The sequence below is a fragment of the Cebus imitator genome, unplaced genomic scaffold (assembly GCF_001604975.1).
Source record: "Cebus imitator isolate Cc_AM_T3 unplaced genomic scaffold, Cebus_imitator-1.0 Scaffold862, whole genome shotgun sequence".
NCBI classification, from domain to species: domain Eukaryota; kingdom Metazoa; phylum Chordata; class Mammalia; order Primates; family Cebidae; genus Cebus; species Cebus imitator.
The window spans coordinates 109,795-135,651 of record NW_016108177.1 but is presented as its reverse complement, the minus strand read 5'-3'; the positions used below and the strand labels follow the sequence as shown (position 1 = coordinate 135,651).

At 51.5% G+C, this 25,857-nt stretch overlaps 1 protein-coding gene across 1 annotated transcript; it reads right to left on the bottom strand.

The window, feature by feature from the left end:
- Positions 1 to 3,788: 3,788 nt before the first annotated feature.
- On the bottom strand, positions 3,789 to 25,016 carry NYNRIN (NYN domain and retroviral integrase containing). Its single transcript, XM_017520611.2, has 9 exons — positions 24,714 to 25,016; positions 24,336 to 24,550; positions 14,824 to 15,482; positions 13,125 to 14,699; positions 12,133 to 12,263; positions 11,891 to 11,987; positions 10,307 to 10,408; positions 9,983 to 10,084; positions 3,789 to 8,464 (listed from the first exon to the last, which is right to left on the bottom strand). The coding sequence occupies exons 2-9, from the start codon at positions 24,531 to 24,533 to the stop codon at positions 5,614 to 5,616; spliced, it is 5,715 nt and encodes a 1,904-aa protein (XP_017376100.1). The 5' UTR covers positions 24,534 to 24,550; positions 24,714 to 25,016; the 3' UTR covers positions 3,789 to 5,613.
- Positions 25,017 to 25,857: the final 841 nt, after the last annotated feature.

The window sequence follows — 25,857 nt, the reverse complement described above, 5'->3', positions numbered from 1 at the left end:
TCTAGTCATTCACATCCATCAGTTCTATTCGTTTCTTTCCATCCACCCTGGCTCAAACTAACAATCTTTTAGCTAGATTTCTATGAAAGCCTCCCAACTGGTTCTGTGGTCTCCAGTTTTTCCCTTCAATTCTCCAGATTGTGATTGCCTTAGTGACCTGTGTAAATAAACTTCACTGCCTAAGGCCCTTTGGGAGCTCCAGGTGGGCCTCAGAACGAAATCCATATTTCTTTTTTTTTTTTTTTTTAAATAGAGTCTCACCCTGTCACCCAAGCTGGAGTGCAATGGCACGATCTTGGCTCACTGCAACCTCCGCCTCCCGGGTTCAAGTGATTCTCCTGCCTCAGCCTCCCGAATAGCTGGGATTACAGGCGTACTACCACGTCTGGCTAATTTTTTGTATCTTTAGTAGAAACAGAGTTTCACCATGTTGTCCAGGCTGGTCTTGAACTCCCTGACCTTGTAATCTGCCCACCTTGGCCTACCAAAGTGCTGGGATTACAGGCATGAGCCACCTCGGCCAGTGAAATCCGTATTTCTTAACATGGTTTTCGAGATCTTTCACAATTCAGCTCCTGGAATCTCCACTACTTCATTTTTCACCATCTACAAGAATGCGCATGCTTAAGAAATAGCACCACTTATTAGCTGAGGGAAAACGGCACTCTTTGGAAAAAGAGAGTACAGCATTTCAGTCAAAACTTATCAGGACAAAGAGAATAGTTCTTGGACCCCACGGAGGTAAATCCCTTTTAGTTTGTGAATCATCTTACTGAGGATGGAGTATCTTAATGGAGACATCTTAGCAGACACTATGTAGTACATTAATAACAGGTGGAAAGACCATAGATTAAGCCAGGGGAGACTAATTCTAACAACAAACAAATGAGTGTACTTCTGTCAGAAGCAGTAGTATAGTGATTAAGATGGTGAGCACCAAGGCCAGACACAGTGGCTCATACCTGTAATCCCAGCACTTTGGGAGGCTGAGGCGGGTGGATCACCTGAGGTCAGGAGTTCGAGACCAGCCTAGCCAACATGGTGAAACCCATCTCTATTAAAACTACAAAAATTAGCCAGTCATGGTGGCATGCGCCTGCATTCCCAGCTACTCAGGAGGCTGAGGCATGAGAATTGCTCAAACCCAGGAGGCGGAAGTTGCAGTGAGCCGAGATCGCATCATGGCACTCCAGCCTGGGAGATGAGAGCAAATCTCTGTCATAAAAAAAAAAAAAAAGTTGGTGAGCACAGGAGTCAGTGCTCAAATCCAGCCTCTCAGTGGCTGGCTGCACATGACTTTCAGTGAGTTACTTGACCTCTCCATGCCTCATTTTCTTCATCTATAAAATGGAGATATTAATTTTATATACCCCACGGGGTTGGAAAGCACTTAGAACAGTACCCAACACAGAGCAAGTACTCGGTATATGTAAGTTACTGTTACCAGATGAATTAGTAAACAAGGTAAAACTTGGGCATGTCTCAGGGATTCTTGGACAATCTTTCAAAAGCAGGTAGGATTTTTGATTTATTGTAGCTGTTTACCTGTTACAAAACTTCTGTCTTCCAGGTGTGTTCCTTTTTATTCATGAACACGTGGACTTAGTAAATAGTTGCTAGGAAAGCGTGGTATAGCAAGGCTTAGGTGGTCCCAACCTCGCCAGATATTTATGTAAGTTTTAACAAGGGTGCGGGATAGGGATATTCCTTATTTTTATTGTTTGCCTATGTCATGGGATTGTCTGGATACTGGGAACTTTATATTTCTCTGTTAGAAACTTGGGGAAGCCCTCCTGCCAGGGCCTCAATGAGAAGGAAAAACTGTGATGGTGTAAACCAGAAAGGCAGTGACTGGTTGCCTGGAGTGTCTATGGTGCTTGACTGTGGACAAAACTCTTTAATTCATCCCTCCAAAAACAAAGGAATCTCAAACTTCTGCTCAGACCTGGTAGATTGTTGAACAGTAAAGAAGAAAAACCTCACCGTCAGAGGACTTATAAGCCAGTGTGAGTAAAATCTGATGCTTGCTTGAAGTTATCTAGAGTAAAAAGTAACAGGATTTCACCAAGCCGCCTTTCCAGTCAGGCCTCCACTTTAGAGTGCTGACCCTTTCCATTGCTGACCTGTACCAAGAGCAATTTATTAGTTTTGGTGAAGGGGCTCAGGGAAGACCTCTCTGACTGTCTCATGGGCTGACCCCAGGACCCTGCGCCATGGGCTCCTAGGACACACTGTTTCCCTTACACCCTGACTGTAGTTGTTTGTTGGATTGTCTGTCTCCCTCACCTGACTGTGGGCTGCAAAGGGGCGGAGACCGTGTCACTCCTGTTACCTGCTAGCCATCCCACACGTAGGCAGAGCCTGGCACACAATAGGTGTCCCATAAATACTGAATGAACAATGGTATACCCTCGAGCTGGGGAGTTCTCAGGAAGGATGGTTCCCACCCCCACCCATAACCCTACCAGTGCTAAGCAGAAGCCTGGGCAGGTGAGAAAGGCAGTAAAAAGCAAAGGCCTAAAGTCACGAAGCTTGGCCAGGGTTAAGAAGGTCTAGGCTGGGCACAGTGGCTTGTGCCTGTAATCCCAGCACTTTGGGAGGCCAAAGTGGGTGAATCACCTGAGGTCAGGAGTTCAAGACCAGCCTAACATGGTAAAACCCCTTCTCTACTAAAAATACAAAACTTAGCGAAGTAGTAGTTGCCTGTAATCTCAGCTACTGGGGAGGCTGAGACAGGAGAATCTCTTGAACCTGGGAGACAGAGGAGTTGCAGTGAGCCAGGATCATGCATGGCACTCCAGTCTGGGTGACCCAGTGAGACTCCATCTCAAAAAAATAATTTAAAAAATAAAGAAGGTCTCTGAGCCTGAGGGGAGAGAACAGCAAGAGTTCTCGGGGTGGGAAGAAGAGTAATGTTAGCTACATGTGATGAATGCTATTCCATCCCTGGCCATACTCACCTCTTCTAACAGATTATTTCATGTAATCCTTGAACCATCTCATAACTTAGGAATTGATACCTTGCATTTTACAGATAGGGAAACAGGCCTGAGGAAACAGCCCCGCATAGGTAGCAAATATAGACTCAAACCTAGGTCTATCATTTTTCCAGTACAATCAAGCTGGTTCAGCACTAACACCATTCTCTCAGCATTCATTTATTCACTTTCTTTCTTTTTCTTTCTTCCTTTTCTTTTTTTTTTCTTTCGAGATGGAGTCTCCCTTTGTCGCCCAGGCTAGAATGCAATGGCGATATCTTGGCTCACTGTTAAGTTCTGCCTCCAAGGTTCAAGCAGTATCTGGGATTACAGGCGCCTGCTACCATACCTAGCTGATTTTTGTATTTTTAGTAGACAGTTTTTCGCCATGTTGGCTAGTTTGGTTTTGAACTCCTGGCCTCAAGCGATCCACTCACCTCGGCCTCCCAAAGTGCTGGGATTATAGGCATGAGCCACCGCACCAGGCCTCATCATTCATTTTCATTCCCACCCTTCCCACTTCTAAGACAGGAACTGCCAAGGGTACCAGCTTAGAGGCCCAGAGGTGGGACTTTCCTTCCAGCCCTGCCATGAACCAGCTATGGAGCCTTAAGCATATCACACTCTGGGCCCTGGTCTCCTGCTCTGTACAGTAAGAGCCTGGGCCAGATAATCTGGAAAAGTCGCTATCCAGGCCTTCAAATCTGCAAGTGTATCGGGGAAACATACAGCAGCCATGCCTCGTGACTGCCCCACACTCCTTATTCCCCGTAACTGAGACCAAAGCTAAACAAAGAACTGGACATCAGCTCCAGTTTGATTCGTTTATTGACAAATCAAATGAAAAAAAATCACTTAAAAGAAGGGTGTGTGATCATAAATGCAGCTAACAAGGGGAACGCATACAGCACCAGGGAGGAGAGTGAGGCTGGACGTAACATTGCAGGGCGGAGGAGGAAGAGAAAGACGGGGCGGCGGGGAGTATGAAAGAGAGCACCTGCCAAATATCCCACAGCTCACCTTTCCACTTCTCAGCTGTCACTCAGCCATTTTTCTGGACAGGCTTAACAGCTAGAAATGGTTTAAGGGCAACATCCAGATAGTTTGTCTGGAAGATTGGAGAGATGAATAGTTGGAGAATGTGGATATAGGATTTTGAAGGATTCTCCAGCTTGAATCTGTTGCTAGAACCCTTTTCATGGTGAACTGGGAATCAGGAAGCTTAACCCTGGTCTCAGCTCAGCCACTAACTAGCTGTGTGACTTTGGGTGAGTCACTTTCCCTCTGTGGTCCTCTTTCCTCTGATGTAAAACAAGCAAGATGGCGAGTTCTTCACTGGTTCTAGCACTCTGCAACGCCAAGCATTCTGGCAACCTGAACTAGACCAGGAGACTGGCTCAGCTTCTGGAGAAATGAGACTACTCAGAAGGCCAGCCAGAGTGACATGGCACTGGCCTTCAAATGGAGCCCACTTCCTTGACAATGGCAGCACTTTAGAGGGGTGAGCGTACCTGCAAGGAACTCACTCTCACTGCAAGGGTGCTCTTTGCAAAGAATGGCTGCGTGGGAGCCTGGGTTTTGCTCTACACAGAAGGCAGATCCACAGGACTTGGGGGATGATACAGATGAAGCAATCACACAATCTGTAGGGTCTGGGATGCGGGGTACAGTGGAGATGGAAGGAGTAGAGGGCGATGGGCTTTGGGATAGGGTCGGGAGGTAGAGCCATGCCAGCACTTTGCCGTGTGCCAGCCTCTTGTTGCAGACGCCCTCCCCCCTTAAAACAGAGGCTGGGGCCCCTGGGTCTAACAGAAGCAGCTCTTCAGGTAGAGATGCCACACTTGGCATCAAGATCCTTGATTCCTGTGGGGTGGACACCATCAAAGCAAGGGCCTTGGTTGTCTCCATTGCCTGGAGTCAAATGAGGTAGGCCAACCCATTTCCCCCCTGCCCCTCCCATGCTGACAAGCTGATGGCTCGTGGCCGGCCATCCTCCTACTCCAAGACACTGCCCTCGAGGCCTGGGAGCATGGCCAGCCCTGCCCTGACAGCTGAGCAGGCCACACCTGGCTTAAGAAAGCTGACCATGAGGCTAGGAGGCACTCCCCACAGCCTGCCCAGGTTTATGTCAGCTGTGACAATTCTAAGGGCAAAAGGTCCCCAAAATAACAGGTTGGAGGGAGGAGCCCACATTTGGGGTTTCTGTCTGGGAAAGGACTGTTTCCAATTCTGAGGTCTAGAGCCAGTTTCATGGCCAAGATAGTAAGATTCTGGGGTGAGCGTATGTGCGCACACCACCACACACTTATGACGTGTGAAGGGGAAAAGGATACTTAGTGAAAAGACACTGAGCCTGGTATATCCCAGTAGGAGGACTCTACTTCCCAGTGTAAAACTGCCAGAGACCTGTATCTGACAGCCTTTGGCAAATTCTCCAAGTACCCCAAACTGGGGATGTTTCCATGTGGATGCTGGTCCCTAGTTCAAGGCAATTCAGCAAAGCTTTATGAAGGAACTTCTCTACAAAAGGCACAACTGAGGGTCCCCAGTGGACTGAGAGCACTGCTGGGACAGGGGGAGGCCTAGCAGCAGAAATCCAGGGCCCTGGGGCAAGGGGCTCCCCTGCTGCTCTCGCTCACTGCTCCAAGACCTTGAAGGACAGGGGGGTGCCACTCTTGGCAAAGGTCTTCATCAGGCTGCTGGGATAGATGCACCCCAGCTTCTCTGGGGTTGGGAAGCCCCATATCCTATAGAGTGACAGGCTCAGCCGGTCCCCGATATAGAACGGACCCACCCATTTGGCGCTGCTGCCATTCCTGGGGAGAGACAGCAGGAGGACCTGGTCACCCACGTTCCACTCCTTCTCCTGGCTCTCCCGCTTGAAACGCCTGTTCTCGGCCTTTTCACTTGCCTTGTCGGCCACCCTCCAGTGGAGCTCCAGCAGCTCCCCCACCAGCTGTAGCAGGAAGACGTCCATCTTGAGCCCTTCAATATTTGCACTGCTCATCTCCCACCACAGGGGCTCCGTCAGCCTGGCCTCACCACCGGTCAGGACCTTGAACGGTGTGGCGTCAGTGGAGGAGGCCCTGAAGGCCAGGTGCAGCAAGGGCAGGGAGGCTGCCCACTTCTTCCCATGCAGGAAGATAAACTCCTTGAGGGCCCGCTTGAATTCCCAGTAGGCCCCTGAGCTTGTCAGGCAGGGGAACTGGAGGTCCCTACTCAGGGAAGCCACCTGAGCCCCCAGGGCCAGCCCACAGCTCACAAGGACGTGCCGGGCAAACTGGGGCCCCTGGGCTGCCTCTAGCCTCACAGGAACACCCCACCTTGCAAACACATGCTGAAGCAGCACCTGGGCCACTGCCGTGTGTGTGTAGGGCTTCAGGGGAAATGCCTCCACCCACCTGGTGTTGGGGTCGGCCACAATAAGCACATGCTTATGGCCCTCCTCACTTATGGTGACCGGGCCCACCACCTCGATCTGCAGGTTCGACCAGGGAGCGGTAGACCTGAGGGGCCATGGGGACTCAATCACCTTCAACTCGCTGCCTATGAGATTTCGGGGGATGCAGAACAAGCAGCTCCTGCAGTAATCTCTCACATGCTCCTGCATCCCGGGCCACCACCCCAGCAAGCGCAGCTTCTTGTAGGTCTCTTCAGGCCTCTGGTGGGCCCCCAGGGGAATGTCATGCACACAGAAAATCAGATCCCTCCGGAGTTGCGTTGGGACTACCCAGACCTTGGGCTTCTTATCTCCCTTGAACATAAGCAATCCACTCTCCTTGTCAAGGCTGAGTGAGTTAAAGGCAGAACTAAAGGGTGAGGAGCCGGACAGTTTCTGCCCACCCTGCAGCCTGGCAATGATATCGGCCAGGGTGCTGTCGCTCAGCTGTAATGCCAGCAAGTTGGGCCTCCTGCCCATGGCATGGGGAGTCACTACAGGGACTGGCACATCCTTTGGCAAACTCCACCACTGCCCACCCCCCTGGGCACCCTGCTTGGCCAGGGTGTCCACTGTCACAGCAAACAGAGAGCCCCGGTAGGAGGTTCGGTAGATAAACGGAAGGGATGAGAGGCCAGAGGTGAGAGATATAATGTAGGAGAGTAGACTCGGGTGAGGGAGTGGAGCCCCATCAGAGGAGAGGAAGCCCCGGGCCCTCCAGAGGGGCAGAAGCTCCCACAGGAGGCTGAAGATCCAGTTGCAGTGAGTGAGGAAAACCACCGGGAGCGGGGACTGGCCAAAGCGCTCCAGGCCACAGGCTACAGCTGCCAGGTGGGCATAGGTTGGTGTGTAAGGAGAGCAGGAGAAGGAAAGGGAGACAGGGGGGCTGGTGGGCGACAGAACATACAGACCAAAGCCAGCACACCACTCATCCTCACGGTAGAAGCAGTAGCCCGACATGTGGATACAGACGAAGGTGGACAGGTCGGAGAAAGGCGGCAGAACCTGGAAGAAGCGAGGCATGGAGGCCGCGGGGGTCAGCAGGCGGTTCTCCCCCAGCAGGCCCTGGAGGAGGGACAATTCCAGGGCCCTCTTGCCTTTGTCCTGAACCAAGAGGGACCATCGGATCAACCAAGCTTTGGAAACCCTGCGGCTGTCCCGCACCTCAGGGTCCGCAGTGGTCCGGGAGGCATAGGAAAGGTCCAGGACTACTGGGGTGTCTCCGATGCAGCGGGAAAAATGTTTGAGGGCCCAGGCCACGGCGTAGGGGCTGTCTCCCCCTGACTGGGGGCCCTGGCTCTCCTCATCAGGGAGGAGGGGTTTTGAGGTATAGGCTATAGGATGCTTTCTCCCTGAGTGCTCCTGATGGAGGATGGCCGTCAGGGCCACGTGGCTCACAGTCACCTCTAGGCGGAAGGGCAGCTGGGAGTTGGGGACCGTCAGGCAGAGAGCAGACACCAGGGCTCGCTTCAGGGCCAGGAAGGCCTCCTCATGATCCTGGTGCCACTGCCAGTCGGGCTTCTGTTTGAGGAGGCTGTGCAGGGGGCCCACAAGGGCTTCATAGTCGGGGATGGCATCCCTGTGGGAGTCCATGAAGCCCACGAAGAAGGAGAGTGCAGTGAAGTTGCTGGGGATGGTGAGCTGGGCCAGGTGGGCAAGAACCTGCTGACAGGGAGCCTTCCCATCCCAGGGGATGCCCAAGTAGGGGGAAGCTGCCCCCGGCAGGAGATCAATGTCCAGGGCTCCATCAGGGGGGTCGTGGAGGCTGAGGCACCGCAGAATCTCCTCCGAAAGGGACGGGCACTCCACCCTGAACACTGATGCCAGTGAAGAGTCAAGATCGTCCTCCTCAGCCAGCTTCTGCGTGCCCTGCCCCTGTCTCTGCTCCTCATCCTGCCTCTCCTCCTTCTCTTCCCTGACTTCTTCCACATTTGGCAGACTCTCCAGGGGCCCAGAGTCAGTGTCATCACTCAACTCAGTGACACTGGCTGAGCTGGGAGGAAGGGTCTTCCACACCTTCAGGAAGTTGCCGATGTCAGTGTCCAACCTATACCAAAACACATGGAAGAGGGAGGGGCAGCCCCATCCTGAGCAGTCCTCCAAAGGGAAAGCACCTCTGTGGAAACCCCATTCCAAAGTGTCCTGAGGCTGGGCCAAGTGCCAACAACCTGCATGGCGTAGGCACAGCTGGGACCCTGCCTACAAATACTTCCTCTACCTCCTGCATGGGCCAGACCCCCAATATTAGAGGTGCATCTGTGCTCTGAAGGCCCATCCAATCAAAACCTCACTGACAAAGTAACACTTTAGCTATAGGCCAATAATGGTTTGATAAGAGATGACTGGCGGCTTCCAGCCTAACGCTGGATGAGCAATCTGGGGGCAGGTGGGGGGTCACCGAAGTGAAGGAGAGCCTGACAAGGGACTTGTGAGGACACAGCAGACAAACCTCACCCACATCACTTTTTTCCAAACTAGCAAGTTGAGACTGGGGGATCTGGGCCCGGAGAAGCAGTGCCCTGCCCAGAACATCCTGACAAGGTCCCCTGCTGGATCTGGGAACCGGCAGGTGGGCAGCAGAGGATCTGAGTTACTGCAAACCAGTTCTGCTGGCACCAGCAACGGGACCCTGGAAACGTCACTTGAGTCTCAGATACCTCATCTATAAAATGAGGACAGTGGGCCGGGCGCGGTGGCTCAAGCCTGTAATCCCAGCACTTTGGGAGGCCGAGGCGGGTTGATCACGAGGTCAAGAGATTGAGACCATCCTGGTCAACATGGTGAAACCCCGTCTCTACTAAAAATACAAAAAATTAGCTGGGCATGGTGGCGCGTGCCTGTAATCCCAGCTACTCAGGAGGCTGAGGCAGGAGAATTGCCTGAACCCAGGAGGCGGAGGTTGCGGTAAGCAGAGATTGCACCATTGCACTCCAGCCTGGGTAACACGAGTGAAACTCCGTCTCAAAAAAAAAAAAAAAAAAAATGAGGACAGTGGTCATTTATGTATAACTCAAGTTGTGAGGATCAAATGAGATAATAAACATAGAAAAAATCCTACTTGGTGAATATTCTAGACACCGCTTCCCTTGGACAGAAAGAATAAGAGCAAGGCTGTTCACTGCAGCCTTGGACTCAACAGCATATAATGGAAGTGGTCAAATGGCCCCCACAAGGAAATGGAAAAATCTATAGGATACTCATGGAATGGAATACTATATGACCATTACCTGGAACTACATGAATTAGCATAGGATACACCTGAAAAAAACTAATAAACCATTGAGTGCAAATGCCAGTTGTGGAAAGATACATATAGAATGTTATGTATTAAAGGATGCATATAGAATGTTAAAATTACATTCTACATATGTGCTTTCATGTATGTATTAAAACCTACTGCAAGTGGTTTATGAACATATAAACATGTGGCACAAGTATGGAGACATGAAAAAATCAGATCACTCTGATCATTATTAAGCTCTAGACAAATGTTGGCCAACATTAAGGGGAAGTTTCTGATCAGCCCAAGAAGGGCTTGGGAGGCTGGCGAGGCCTGACCCATTACCTGTTTGGCTTCTTCAGAAACTCATCCAAGGTGGGGCCATCACGGCCCAGGGGGTCATCAGGCACCATGAAGAGATTCCCCGCAAAGGTGAAAGGCAGCAAGCTGGGCCCAGAAGGAGAAGAGGCACAGTCACTGTGAGCCCTTGACCCCCCCACACCCTTGACCCCCCCACATGGTTTCTCCGTGGGGCTAAGACCCACATCCTGGCAGGTGCTGGTGGCCACTGCTCCAAGGCCTCTCTTCCTGCCCTAACCTCTCCCCTGCCAGGGGCTGCCTAACATCCAAGGGGAAGGAATGGCTCAGGCCTCTGGGGAGCTGCCTTACCGATCTTTGACCATCAGTTTCTTGGAATTATTCATCAGGATGTGAATCTGCTCATTGGTGACAATGATGCCATCTGTCTCCTCTGCCAGTTTTACCATGAATCTGCAAGGAGAGAGGGAGTCACTAATGACCCAGTAACCAGCCCCCTCACTTCCTGGGTCATTTGGGAAAATGAACTTGCAGCTTCACATTGTGGTATGTCAGACAAAGGCACTGCCCTTCCTACCCAGAAATCCAGGACCCTCAAGCCCACCTGCTCCTCTGTGCAGCTATATGAGATCACTGGTAAGGATCAAGATGCACACACTCCCAGCTGTATATACAAACACATACCCCTGCTATACACATAGGCACATATGTACACATGCACAGACAGAGAAACTCACATTCATCCACATTCACACATGTATATTTACTGCTTCCGTTTTTGCATCTGTAAAACAGAGCTAAGATACCCACCCCACGTTGCCGTGAGGATAAAACTGAATGAGATAATGCTTTTAAGTGTCTAGGTAACTGCCTGTGACACAGCATACACACAAATATTCCATTATAATGCTTCACCAATGCACAACATTCATACACATGTCAAGACATACATACATATATACGCTAGCACATATAAGTTCACATACCTGAATAAACAAATTCACTTTTCCAAGAATTACCTCTCCTCTAAAGAGGTCTGTGACCAGGGAAGAAAGCAAAGGCTACCTGCTTCTCAGTATTCCCTGAAACTTTCCCTTCTGGCTTCCCCAAGCATGCTATTCCACAAGTGCCCAGCAGAGGGACTGTCTGCAGAAAAGCCATCTTCCCTCAAACCCCCACCCGAACTTAGAGGCACTGAAAGACACTATGCAGGGGACTAGCTCTACAAAGAGGGATGTACGAGCCTCTCTGCCCAGCCCTTCTCAGTCCTGGTTGGGTGCCAGGTCTTGGGAGAAATGTGGAGAAACAGAACTTCTCCCTGCCTGGCATGAGAGTTGCCTACGTGAAACCAAGACCTCTGTCTGCCCAGCATCAACTCCAACCCCAGAACCATGACTATGGCAGGGCCTTCCCTGCCCTGAGAAAGGCAGGGTCACAGGCTCCCCCTGAGCACAGTGGTCCCACAGCCATGCTGAGGAGTGACAAGCAGACAAGAATTCGTGGTTTAGTCATTCAGGGCCCCATCCACATCAGCCATGCACAGACCTCCTCCAGTGCCAGGGCTCCAAGGGAGGAAAACACTAAAGCAATCTGGAGACACAGCCTCAACCCGAATGGGTGCCCAAACCATCTGATGGGGGAACCTCATGTTCACAGGTCACGGGGGAAGAATGCCTGTTAGCTAAGGGAGATGGACTCCAGAATCCCAAAGTCAGGAACAACTCCGGGCTTGGGGAGAGCCAACATCAAGCCCTCTCCTCACTGTGCCAATCCCTCTGCCAACGGAGGCCCGTGCTCCACCCCACCCTCTGCACAACCCGCCCCCCCAAGATGTTTGCCTCCATTTCCCCAGAGAAGACAGGCTGGACTCCACCTGACACACCAGGCGGGCCCAACTCCCTGAGCCCCGGAGGGCAGGCCTGGGGACCGGCACACCTATAATCGTAGGTGGTGATCTTCTTGCCATTCTCGAGCTGGGAGGGCGTGATTGAAAGCATCTTGAGCGAGTGTAGCTTCGTCAGAAAGTGGCTCTCTGGGGGCGACAGGCAGAAGACAGAAATGGTCAAGGGAGGGCGAAGTAGAAATGGCCACTCTGGGGTGGCAGAGGGTGGGGCAGCAAGGCTGAGATAAGACAGCTGTTGACACTGTGGAGGCCGGGCAGGCCGGGGACACCTCACCTCTCACCCTCCGGTTCTTCTTCAGCTGCCAGGTGGGTACAAACACAGTGACCTCTCGGTGTCCCCGGTTCCAGAAAAACTGCACTGCCATGGCAATGCCTCGGCAGGAGAAGAAGTGCTGGAGGCCATGCCTGTGGGGTCGTGGGACAAGAAAAGGCCCTGCCTCACCACTGCTCACTCAGAGCCAGCCCTGGGGCATTAAGGAGGCAACGCCAGCACCAAGGACACCAACGATGCCCTTTCCCCTTCCCTCCATACTCAGACATTCTGTGAGCACCTACTGGGTGCGGGGCACTGCCGGAAACGTGTGTGTGTGTGTGTGTGTGTGTGTGCGCACATCTGTACCTGTGTGCATGCATGTGTGTAGGCCCACTGAGGACAAGTGGAGGAAGGCAGCCCCTCCACTCAGAGAGCTCAGTTGAGAGCTTAAAGCAAACAAAAATTCCTTGGCCACCTACTGTGTGCTAGGAGTGTGCTCTGCACAGGTAACTATCTTATCATGTGGCAAATTAAGTGGCATGCACGTGTTTATGCTAACACCTCTACAGCAGTAAGTGCTGTGCAGGGAGGGCAATCGCTAAGGGCCAGCACGGTCAGGAAAAGCTTCACAGCGGAGAGCTGTGCTGGGCCTTGAAGTTTGGGCTAAAAGTTTAAAAGCTAGCCTGGGAAGGGCATGGACCTTGGCAGTGGACACATTTGAGCCCAAAGGACAGCTGGACCCCTTGCTCAGGGACCTTGGGCAAGATGTCCCACCTCTGAGCCTGCTTCAGCATCTATAGAGAGGGAAACCAGAAATCTGCCCTTGAGGGCTGCTGTGAGGATTCCATGCACACTGCCTGGCATGCAGGAGCCACTCAACATGGACCACTTCTCTCCCATCTCTTCCCCGTGTCACCCACAGGAAAGTCGGGAAGCGATGCCCATACCCCCCAGAGATGCCCTAGCCCAGTTCCAGAGCATCCTCAGCCCACCCCATGCCCGTGACTACTCACACCATGGCCACACTGCTGCCATCGATGACCACTCGCCGTAACCCCTGGTTTCCAGGTTCCCCTGAGAGGTTCAGCTCGAAAGGTGTATTCAGGGCCTCGTGGTACCTCTGGAAGCTGGTCACTGTGCTGTTTGCTTGCAGGTGGCGAGGTGGCTGCCTTGGGGCCCCCTCCCAAGCCCCCAAGAGCCCCTCCATCTGAAACTGGTGCTTACTGCTGACAGCCAAGGTACCACTGGGCTGGGGACCCTGCCTTCCAGCCTGCCCCTGGCCCTTCGGTAAGGAGGCACTAGCCCTTGATGTAGGCTGGACCTCACTCAGAAGTTTGGCTACATCCAAGGTTGGCCCTGCATCTGTGGGCACCTTCTGAGCTACAAGTGTTTTGGGAGCTTTGGAGACTTTGGGGGTCATGGGTACTTTGGGAGCTGCAGGTGTTTTGGGAGCTGCAGTTGTTTTGGGAGCTGCAGGTGCTTTGGAAGCTGTAGCTGCAGGCCCAGTTTGAGCTTTGGGTGTTTTGGGACCTGCAGGTGATGTTTTCGCTACAGGCATCTTCTGATCCTGGGGAGTTTTTGGAGTTATGGGTTCTACTTGAGCTGCCAACACCGGTTGATTCACAACTGTTTTTTGAGCTGTGGCCATCAACTGAGCTGCTGGCTTTGTTGGAGCCAAAGGCACTTTGGGAGCTGCAGGCTCTGTGTGCACTGCCAGCATCATTTGCGATGTAGGCACTTTGGGGGCTGCAGATGGCACTTGAGTTCTGGGGGGATTTTCAGCTTTGGGCACTGCTGCAGCCATGGGCACTTTGAGAGCTTCAGGCACTGTTTGAGTTCCAGGTACTGAATGATCTGTCAGCCCCCCCTGAGCCATGGGCTTCCCTTTCCCTGCTGACAGCACTGCAGCAGGTCCCTCTTCCAGTCCCTTACAGTCAGACTGCATACTCCCTTGATCCCCCGGCTCACCTCCAGCCTGTAGTTGGGGTGTAGAGGTTAAGGGTGGCCCTATCTGTGGAAGATCCGAGCTAACTTTGTCCTTTACATCTGAGCTCTCTGGGACCACCAATAAACTCATAACTTTTGGGGGAGTCTCTGGCCTTGGGCAATTTTGCAGGACTGCTTCTCCTCCCGGCCCCCCATCTGGTCTACCAGCTGGGCTTTCCGCACTGGGGAGAGGAGCCAGCTCCTTCTGCTTCCACTCTAGATTTAAGGGCAAAGGATTCTGCCCTGGCAGCTTCAACTGAATGGGTCCCAGTGGCCTCTGCCAGAAGGGGAAATTGAAGCACGCCTGGGACAGGAGCCAGGCCAGATGGAGAGAATGCAGCTCATTGATCCTCCAGAAGGTTGCAGCAATAGCCCCAGGCCACAAGGGCCCAAAGGCTGTCCCCGGGGTCCAGGCCTTCCAGGGTGGGCACACACCCAGGGCTGATACTGGAGGTTGGAAGAGGAGTTTGTCTTCTACCCTCTGGACCTGCCTTTGCTGCAGCAAGGCTTGTGTGTAGTTCGTGGAGTCTTGGCTGCTGGTGGCTTGCACTGGCCCTTCCTCTCGAGCACTGTCCATACCACCTTGGTTGTTGGAAACGACCCTGGAGGAAGTCCAAGTTCATTGAAAAGGTGGAAGGCCAGTGTGGTCCCAAACTACTACTATTTCCTTGGGGTAGGGGAGGAGGGGTAGGATCAGAGAAGCCAGACTCATTCTCCAGAACTTACCGTACCAGCTGGTTTGCTGTCTCCTGCGGTGTGCTCTGAGCTGGGATCAGGGATCCAGTGGCTCCCAGGCTAGATAACCTCTTTGAATTTTCTGGGCCCCTGTTCTGGAGGGTCCCCATGTCCAGAAAGGGTCCAGGACTCTCTCCCACAGATACCATGGCTGGGGCTTCCTTCTGCTGCTGGGGCGGGCAGATCAAAACCTCTGGGTCAGAGTGGCTGTCAGAGATGCCAAAGTGGCTGAGCCACTCGATGATGTCTTCCTTGCCCGCAGCATCCCGCACCAGGCTCAGCAGCAGCTCCTGGACTGCTGGGGGCAGCTGCAGTAGGTCCCCCGCATGCTGGTCACCACGGATCCAGACCAGGGCCCCAAAGGCCCGGGTCACCTCAGCCTCCCAGATCCCCCGGGGGGTCAGCAGAGGGGCAGGGCCCCAGCGCAGTCGCCCCACCAGCTCCTCCAGCCAGTTCTGTGTCATGATGAAAGACTCAGTCAGCCCGCCCACCATCAGGGAGCCAGGGGGGCCAGGCACCAGGTAAGCCAGGGTGCTCCAGCAGAGGCAGTCCAGGAAGAGGCCTTGGGCCCCAAGGAAGGCACAGTGCAGGATCGGTGGGTAGCGAACCTCCTTCCACAGCTCCGGGCTGCACAGGCCCTTCAGGTATTCCTGGGCACAGTGGGAAGAACACAGTGAAATCAGCCCTTTAGGGGCATGAACCTGGATCTGCCCTCACACCCAAAAGGCCAGCCTCGCCCTAACCATGTGATCCCACCACCCCCCGCCACCCACCCTGAGCCAAATGACTCCCCCATGGCCAGCCACTCTTTCCCTGGTCCTGCATGCTCACACACCCATTTCTTTCCAAGGAACACCAACAGAACAGGGAACCTGGGAGAGAGGAGGGAAAGAACCCAGGTTTCAGCTCCAACTTGTCTTCAACTGATTAGGTCAATCACGGGGCATTTATCATCTTCTCAGCACCTCAGTCTCTTCACCAATAAAATGGAAGGTTAAACTGGATGCTCCTAAGGTCTAGTTCCACCCTGGGATTCCTGAAGTGTGCGACAGCTCGGGGGAAAGTGGCTGCACACTACTGAGTACCTTCCATAAGCTAGGAACTGATGCAACCTGGGGCAAGTTTTTAATCACACAACACCCCTGCCCCCATGCCTGAGTTTCCTCATTCGTAAAATGGAAACAGCAATAGTTTCACCTCACTGGGCCACTGTGACACTTCAGTGAGTTAATACACAGAAAGTACTTAGGATGACGCTTGGCACAGCCTGTTCCCATTTTGCAGGCTCAGAAGAGCTATGCAGCTTGCCCAAGGATACACAGCTAGAGACTCTGATACCAGAGTTTCTTCCACCTCTTCTGGCTGACTACAGTGACTACAGGGTAATCATGTGAAACTCTAGCTTCATTCCCCTCCAGAATGTCTCTAGCACAACCTGTACCCCTGAATCATAGTAACTCTGTTGCCCAGAGGGGACAGAGGAGGAGATAAGCCATCAGGCCAGTGTCCAGGGGAACCCTCGCACCTGCACATACATGAAATAGCTAACTAGAAGGAAGACCTCTGGCTTTCTGGGCAGACCAAGTCCTAGAGTTCACAGATTTCACAGGGCTCACACTTGCCATCTTTAGCAGTGGCTGGGGTGGGCAAGGTTGAGGTTCTTCCACTCTGTGGCTGAGTTCCATCAGTGTGGTCCCATGAGCTCTCCCTCTAATCAGCCACTCCATGTGGACTTCATATGCTCCCAACCCCCTCCACATCCCCTTTCTTTGACAGTCATCCCTCTCGTCCCTCTTCCTGCTTTCCCCTGGCGGTACTATACTCCATTTTGGATCTCCAATAGCCCTCCTGAAGACTACCCAGGCATCTCTGCTCAGTCCCGGGGCCATCCTTCCCTGCTCAGGCCTACGTGTCCCTCTTCCACCTGGCTGAGGCTACAGACCTGCAACCTTTTTTTTTTTTTGAGATGGAGTCTCGCTCTGTCACCCGGGCTAAAGTACAATGGTTCAGTCTCCGCTCACTGCAACCTCTGCCTCCTGGGTTCAAGCAATTCTCCTGTCTCAGCCTCCCAAGTAGCTGGGATTACAGGCATGAGCCACCACACCTGGTTAATTTTTGTATTTTTAGTAGAGATGAGTTTCACCATGTTGGCCAGGCTGGTCTTGAACTCCTGACTTCGTGATCTGCCCGCCTCGACCTCCCAGAGTGCTGGGATTACAGGTGTGAGCCACTGCTCCAGGCCTGACCTACAACCTCTTTCTCAAAGAGCCTGAAATACATGTCTAACACCTTTGCAATCAGTCTAAAACCAACTCAAAACCTGACAGACATCCCAAGCCAACCCCTCCTATCCCAACTTCATCTGGTCCCACTGCCTAGCAAGGGTAAATCTGAGCAGCTGTGGGCTAACTATCTCAGACCTTAACAAATACTCCCCACCCCATGTACCCCTATTTCAATGACGTGAAAACAACATGTAAAAATGGAGTGATGTGCTGGGGAAGAAGATTATGGGTAGCTTCTTTGTCTTTCTGCAGAGAGCTTAGAATATTTATGTTCCATCAACGGTTCAATATTTCATTTTACTTTTATTTTTTGAGACAGAATCTCACTCTGTCACCCAGGCTGGAGTGCAGTGGCGCGATCTTGGCTCACTGCAGCCTCTGCTTCCCAGGTACTAACAATTCTCCTGTCTCAGCCTCCCAAGTAGCTGGGACTACAGACGAGCACCACCATGCCCAGCTAATTTTCGTATTTTTAGTACAGATGGGGTTTCGCCATGTCGCCTAGGCTGGTCTCAAACTCCTGGCTTCATGTGATCCACCCACCACCTTGGCCTCCTACAGTGCTGGTATTACAAGTGTGAGCCACCATGCCTAACCTAATATTTTAAATTTATGAGATATATAGGAACTGTGATAATTTTTAAATAATAAATCTGAACTAATATTTAGTGAGAGCTTATTATGTGTCAGGCACTTTGCATATATTATCTTATTTATTCTTCTCTCTGCCCTTTAAGGAAACATGATTATCCCCATTTTAGATGAGCAAGGAAGGCCATATGTCCAAGATCACACAGTTAGTAGGCTAGGATGCTCAGGCGCTCTAGCTCCCCAGTCGGGGCCTTACCGTGATGCTGTCTATACTGTAGAGGGAGAAAAGATAAGGAAACAACAGGCATTTACAGCCTGAAAATACCTGAACAACTTTCCTGCCTAAAGCCAACCCAGACCTTCTTCCTCCAAGAGGAGAAAAAGTAGAGAAGAAGAGACAGGAACAACTACATAGAAAGATGATGCAGATGAATAGAAAAGGGCACAGAATAAGAGCACTGTATTTGTAAGAATATATTGTCCAATATCCCACAGGTCGTTAGTCAACTTGTAAGTTAAATAAAAAGCATTTACACAAAATATTTTAATACTATTCTGTACTTGTCAAGGTGCTTTATTACATAACACCTAATTAGGATTCTCTTTTCTCATAAGTCAGGCATCATTCATTGTCTACTTTCCAGAACCACCCCAATTTATACTGCAGGATACTCAAAAGGCTCAGAAAACAACACCAAGAAACTCTGGAATTGGGAGTGAAAGGGAACATGAAAAACCAGGTTCTTTGAGGAGCGATTAGATCTGGGAGCCCAACCACTCCCAACACACACACATTCATACACACACACACACACACACACACACACACACACACACACACAGGCTTGGCAAATACCTTCCCGCTCACTGGAGGGGTGTTCTCCAAGGAGTGCAAAATGCGGTCTTAGGAGCAGAGGTTGATCAGCATAATGGAAGGTGTGAGTACCACACAAAAAACATGGATGGAGTGAGGAGGGCCAAAGAATGATACATACGATGCAAGCTAAATGCAGAGAAACTCATTCTTCCCACTCAGAGATTTGCTTGGCAGCCAGACCCTGATCCTCTAGGCTGGAGAAGAGAGGCATACATTCTGGAAACTCTGGTTAACCCACAAGCAAAGACTTAAGGATCACAAAATGGGGTCCCTAACCAACAATACCCACAATCTCTGTACACTTAAGCTCAAAATCAACAAGTCTTGCCTACAGCCTCTGCTCCCAATCAGCTTTTTGTCCTTCACTTTTTATTATGCAAGGATTATCAGGCTTATGAGGAAAACTTCTAATGTGAAACACAGAGACCAAACCATAAAGGAAAAAAAAAAAGGAACCTGAAAGAAGAGAAACTAGGTGAGGAGAAGAAAACTTCAAAAAGCTTACTACCGGCCAGGCATGGTGGCTCACACCTGTCATTCCAGCACTTCAGGAGGCCAAGGTGGGCAGATCAGGAAGTCAAGAGATCGAGACCATCCTGGCCAACATGGTGAAACCCCGTCTCTACTAAAAATACAAAACTTAGCTGAGCATGGTGGCAAGCACCTGTAGCCGCAGCTATTTGGGAGGCTGAGGCAGGAAAATCGCTTGAACCCGGGAGGCGGAGGTTGCAGTGAACCAAGATTGTGCCACTGCACGCCAGCCTGAGCGACAAGAGTGAGACTCCATCCCCCCAACCAAAAAAAAAAAAAGCTTGCTATCATTTCTCTCCTCAGAGAGACAACAGATAACATGGTACACACTAAACAAGAATACAATAGGATACATACATTCCAACTTTTATTTTAAAAGCAGAGGATACTGTTTTTAAAAAGAGGGAATATAAATGACTTCTAGACATTAAAAATTTGACTGCAGAAATGAAAGACCCAAGAAAAGACTTCAAAGACAAAATTAAGGAAATCTTCAGAAAGAACAAAAAGTTAACAAGTCGAAAAAGAAGAGAAAACATATGAAAAGTAGAGGACTTCCGAAAGAAAGGATAGGGACAGCATAGGAGAGGAAATAACCCACTAAGTATTTCTCCCAATTTCCCGGATCTGAGGAACATGAGTGTCCAGATAGAAGGCCCCCTAAGTACAACAAGAGTGCCTGATGATGGACGAAAACAGACCCACACAAAGGGGCCTCACTGGAAAACTGTAGAACACTGGGGAAAACTGACAACTTCCAGAGAGAAAACAACATCTCATGCAAATGGCCAGGGACCAGAATAGCTTCAGACTCCTCCAAATGGAGCACAACCCTCACATTTCTGAGGGAAAATAGTTTTCCTTTTATAATTTGATATCAACCAAACTATCAATCAAGTATCATTTGGCTATGCAATGTGGACAGGCAACCTCAGCATTTTTCCTCCTGTAAAATCTTTCCCAGGAAGCCACTGGAGAGCAGTTTTCCAGTAAACCAAATAGGAAAGAAGCAAAGGCAGTCTGCTGAATGATGGCGAAGAGAAATCTCAGAATTTATTCATCCATTCAACAAATAATTCTTGACTACATGCCGGGCACTGTTTTAGGGTGACAGTTGTCCACACACAGGACAACTAGTTCAGATTGGAGGGTGTGACTCAAGGGACAGGCATGTTGAAAGCAAGAATCTGCATACACTTTGCTGCTGCACCATCTTTTTAACTTGAGACTACAGATGGATGTGTTCCATCAACCCAAGAAAGAAAAAGTTTCAAGGTCCAGGACATGAGTATTTAGCAAAGAAAAAAGGCAAAAAGGATGCCAAGAATGACAGCTGTGTCAGCCTGGAAAGCAACTGACCAGACAGGAGAGATGGCTCCAAGAAAAAAATTTAGAACCAAAAGAACACCTTGAACTGATAGGCTGACCTTGTAGAAAACTGCACTGAGAGGCTACTGGAAGTGAGAAGAATTAACAATAGGCACAAAGAAAAACAGGCAAATTGAAAAACAAGGAGTTCTTAACCTCAGTGAAACCAAAGAGTAAGAAAGAAAACAAATCATCGTACACTTCAGTGCTTACATGTGAACGCTATGTGCACAGGCATAATGAGGCAATGCTAAATGCAGATTTAGCAGATAATTGAAACAGAACTATCTTGAGAAGAGGGAATGGCAGTGAAAGGGAGCTAAATCCTCACATACAATAATGGGACCAAAAAAAGATAACATCTAAAATAGATTAATTGAAAGAAACAGTGCCTACATATTCTTTTAGAAATGTGGAGATACATAAATGCCAGAGCAAAACTGTCTATGGGTACGGTTACTGAAGGGGGAGTTGGGAGGGCCAGGGCAGCAAACCACCATGTGCTCTTCTAAGCCTTTTGGTAATGATTGGACTTTTCAAATGTGTATTACTTTGATAAAGGAAAATGTAAGTTTAAAGAAAAAGAAGGATTCGGTGCCCACAACACAAGTAGGTGTGCTGGTAAATGTTTAACAATCAGCTGGAGGTGGAGGGTAACCCTGATTTGTCGCATTTGCTAATTTCTGTGGCATAAATATTCCCACCATGTCTGTAAATACTCCTCCACTCACTTGCACAATTCCTGAAATTTTAACAGCAGGTCCATAGGAGCCAACTCCAGAGGCTGACGACAACCAACTCTCAGGGTACTGCTCACAGTTAGTGTGCAACAAAGATAGTTCACTTTCCATCTGACGGCCAAGCCAGATGTCAGCAAGCCACACCCTGTACCAGAGCTCCAGAACCCAGTCTCCAGAAGGTACTCCTGCCCCCTGCCACTGCCTTTGGGCTCCCCATCACCTCCCTCCATGGTCACTTCTCCTCTCCGCCCCCACCCCATCCTCACCTCATTGCCAAAGGGCAGAAGGGTAGAGCAGGGCTTGTCCAGGGTCTCCGTTGATAATTATTAAAACCTGCCTCTCCACTTACTGAGTTCACCTCAGAGGCCAGGCCTCCCCAGTGTTTGTTTTGCTCCCTGGGAATGTGTTTCACAGCAATGTCTTCAATGTTTCTTCATCCCTCCACAACAAAACAATTTGAAAGCACTCAAGTTTTACAGAGATTTTCCCAAAAAACCAGCCACATAAAAACACACCCAGGCCCTTCTCTAGATGAGCCTGTATCCTTCTCGACTCCTCTTCCCCTTGACCTCAACAAGCCACCCTCACCCTCAGCCCTCCCAACATCCTGCAACCTATGGTCTCCCAGAGTCCTCTCCGCCTGTTAGCCTATGTTCAGGAGGCCATTAACAAAGTGTATGATTCTGTGTCTACAGCTGAGATTGGCGTCAGCCATGCCACCTCCCTATGGGAACCACGAGACATCCTTACACTTGGGAAACATTCATGTGTCAGATAGCTGGACCTTAGACAGCATTTAACCCAAGACTTTCACTTTACAAACAGGGAGAATGAGACCCAGAGAGGGAAAAGGATTTGCTCAAAAGTTAAAAACAACAGTAGCTAACATCTATGGTCTATAGCTCTCCACATTTTATAAAAGTATTGCAACATACATGATTTCAGCAGACTCTCACAACCTCTTCATGAACCAGGTATTATCGTCTGATGAGGCAATGGCTCAAGAGAGGATACATTATTTGAACTGGTCACCCAGTTGACAGTTAGCAAACCCCAACCTCAAACCCTCCCCACCATACCTTTCCTACTTTGGTTGTAACTTGGTGACAACAAATCAAACCCAGATCCCCTAACCCCTGAGACAAAACTTTATCCTCCCCACCTTCCCTGTCCTCCTGCTCCAAATTGCCAACAAAGTTCTTTCTGCTCATTGTGTACAATAAGGCATGGAGCTACCCAGAATCCCCTCATGCTGGGTTCCCACTTTTCAACAATGCCTTTCCCAAAGGGAAGACAAAGGGGAGTGGAGGAACAGGGCTAGGAATCAAGGGAGTCACTGATTCCATTAGCAGGGCCTAGAGTGGGAGCCTGAGGCATAAGGATCTGTGGCCTGAAGAACCCTGAAGCGGCAGTGGCAGATGGAACAGGCAGGCCTGGAGAAGCTGATCCAGGATTTAAGCAAGAAGTGGATTGAGGAGGGGCCTCAGAAAGTGTGAGTCCTGGCTGGGCACAGTGGTTCATGCCTGTGATCCCAGCACTTTGGGAAGCCAAGGTGAGTGAATCAGCTGAGGTTGGGAATTTGAGACCAGCCTCGCCAACATGGTGAAACCCCATCTCTATTAAAATATAAAAATTAGTCAGGCATGGTGGCGCATGCCTATAATCCCAGCTACTCAGGAGGCTGAGGCAGGAGAATCACTTGAACACAGAAGGTGAAGGTTGCTGTGAGCCGAGACCATGCCATTGCACTCCAGCCTGGGCAACAGAGTAAAATGCCATCTCAAAAAAAAAAAGGAAAAGAAAGAAAGTGAGAGTCCCATAAGAGGGTGAGCTGCTGCCTTTCAAAGTAACCAAAATATCAAGAACCCGAAGAGCCTAAAAGGCTTCTCTTGTTAGCCTATGGCTTCTGAAACATGTTACTCTCAAGGCCTCCTGCACATCTGTTCTCTGGGAAGATCCCTTCCCTCTCCTAGCACCTCCCTCAAAATTGGAAAAACTGCTGACCTAGCAGCTCCACAGAGGAGTTGAGGGAGGAACTTCCCAGCCTGCCTGCCAGGCTGGCTGTCGGAATTCTGGATCTCCCCACCCATGGCCTTGACCAATTAGGATATAGGTGTAGACCCAGCTGCAGTATGTGTGTGTGTTGGGGGGCAGGTGGTCTGGGGCAGAGGGAGGCTACAACATTCCTACAAAGAAGAGATAAGATACAGGAATCTAAGGGAAGAGGGAAACCTTGGGGGACAGGGCAATCTGAGAGGCCCAAGTGGAGGAAAAGCTTATGAGAGAAGCCAGGGAGATTGCAGGCATGCTGTGATCTGGCCTGTCCAATGTCCAGCCCCACACAGCAAGCCCTTTTATCTGAAAGCTCAGCCCTCCTCCCAGATTCCCACCCATCTCCAAGACCAGGGAATCTGGGAAGAGGGCTGCACCCCACTCTGAACCCCTACAAGAAGCTGGATGGCATCAAGAGTGTGAGGCAGGGAGCCCAGATCCCTGGGTTCTGGTCCAATCCCCACCACCTCACCTACCTGAATCTGAGCCGTCAGGCAGGCCCCCTCACCCTCTCTGACCACCAGTACCTCATCTGTAAAATGCCAGTATCACTCTAGAAGCGTCCTTAAAGGGCCCTCCAGTCCTAGCACCAAGGGGCAACCCAGGATTTAAGGAGACTTAAAAGAGGACAGAAGGACCTGGGCCTTCCAGAGTCTTGGTGGAGAACAAAGAGGTGTGTTGCAGAGGCCACAGCAATGGAGCGCTTTGAGTTGCTCCCCAGATGGAAAAGTGGGGCTGCGGATGCTGGGGCCCTGGCCAGGGAAGGCTCATGGCGGGGACACACACCGAGGAGGCGCTCTCAGTGCACTTGAGGGACAGAGGTGACACGTAGGGAAGGGGTGGGGCAGGAAAGGAAGAAACTAGAGGGAAAGAGCGGGCAAGGAAGGAGCGCAGGCTGATCTGGCGAGGCAGGAGGATGGCCCAGTACCTGCCTGCCACACTGCTAAATCCAGGCAGGGGGAGGGCGGTGGTGCCTCTGCGGACCACCATCTCCCCAGGGGAAGGGGAGAGAGGGATCTGGCTGGAAGAGATAGGTGGGGGTGGGGAGAAGCTGTTTACCTTGGCTTTGCCCATGTTCTCTCGGGGCCCCTCGAGCTGTAGCCAGAAGTAGGGGGTGTCCGGGCGGCTCTGGAAGGCGTTCAGCTTGACCCTGAAGATGCGCTGCACTTGCAGCCGCTGGCGCTGCACACGAGGCTTCGATTTTGTCTGCACCATGAACCATTCCTGCGCCGGGGGATCGCCCCCGGACAGGAGCATGGCTGCCCCGCCCGCTCCTGGAACGAAGGAGACTACAGTGTCACTGGGGTCTCGGCGCGGCCGGCACCCCAGGCCCCAGCCCCCAGCCCCCAGCCTCCCGCCCGCGGCGCCTAAGCCACGCCCCCTCCTCCCCGCGGCGCGCTCCCCGCAAGGCCTCTTCCTCCCGGCGGCCGGACCTACCCGGCAAGGCTCGGGCGCCCGCCCTCCGGAGCTTCTTCCCCCTCGGCAGCGGCTCCCGCGACGAGCTCTTCCTGCCGGGGTTGTAGCTAGGGGTGGGACCGGCCGGGCTCCCACCGCCCTTCCCTCCGCCCCCGGCCTTCCCCCTCCAGCACTCCGCCAGCCCCTCCTGGAGCGACGCTTTCTCAGTCTGCTGGATAGCTTAAAGGGGCACGGAGAGGAGGGAGGGGGAGCCGGGGCGGGGAGGAGGGGGCGGGGAGGGTCCCGGAGGCCTCTGCCTTCCACCCAAGTTTTGGGCCCAGAGCCAGAATCCAGGGGTCAAAGTTAGTTTCATTCCATATTCCCCTCTCTCTAGTGGGAGGACGGTGAAGAGGAAGGAGGGGAGGGTTGGTTTCCGGGACCGTTTTTTGAGATTTGGAACAGGAATTTCTCCCCTTTGCCCCCACCTTCGCCCCCACCCACAACCGCCTCTCCCAGGCGTCCCTAGAGAACGGGGACCTCGGCCACTCCTTCCCTGGGAGGAAAGGGTTAAGGTAGAGTAGGGTGGGGAGCCCAGGGAGGCCGGGGCCTAAGGAAACTCTGGGCTGGAGACCAAGCAGGAAGGAAAGGGTAACAGCACTGATTCCCCACCCCCCACTGAAGTCTAGGGACAGCATGGGGCTGGCGGGCAGCCCAGACCCTCCTGAAGCCCCCCAGGGCTGGAGCGGGGGGAGAGCTGCCAGAGTCTTCAGACTCGAGTTGTTTATGAAAGCCCTTTTTAGCACGTTTGAGTTATGCTGTGAGGAGAAGGAGATAGAGGGTCTGGGCAGTAATGTAACCTCCGAGGTCTCCTGCAACCAACCCCTGACCAGCCGGCCAAATGGTGTCAGTGGTCTGGGACTAGCCCTGGGCTGGGGGCCACCTTCAACACCGAGGCTCTGCTCACATCCGAAGCACAAAGAACACCTTATACAGCCCTAGGCCTGAACAGAACTTGGCCCTGTGGAGGGCAGGGCCTATGTCTCAGCCTTAGTGACCTTATTTTCCAAACTAAAGAGCCACAGTCTGATACACACAAATATACCTATGGGGACAAAAGACATAACACTTCAAGTTAGGCCTGCCCTGGAACATCTGGACTGCCGGACCATCATATGTTTGTGTGCAG

Bases quoted from the DNA above. Each gene is read 5' to 3' on its own strand.
- NYNRIN (XM_017520611.2), bottom strand. From the start codon at position 24,533: ATGCTCCTGTCCGGGGGCGATCCCCCGGCGCAGGAATGGTTCATGGTG. The intron at 14,700-14,823 runs GTAAGTTCTGGA...GACTTCCTCCAG, and splicing joins ACAGCAAACCAGCTGGTACG to GGTCGTTTCCAACAACCAAG. The intron at 10,085-10,306 runs GTAAGGCAGCTC...TTCTGGGCCCAG, and splicing joins AAACTGATGGTCAAAGATCG to CTTGCTGCCTTTCACCTTTG.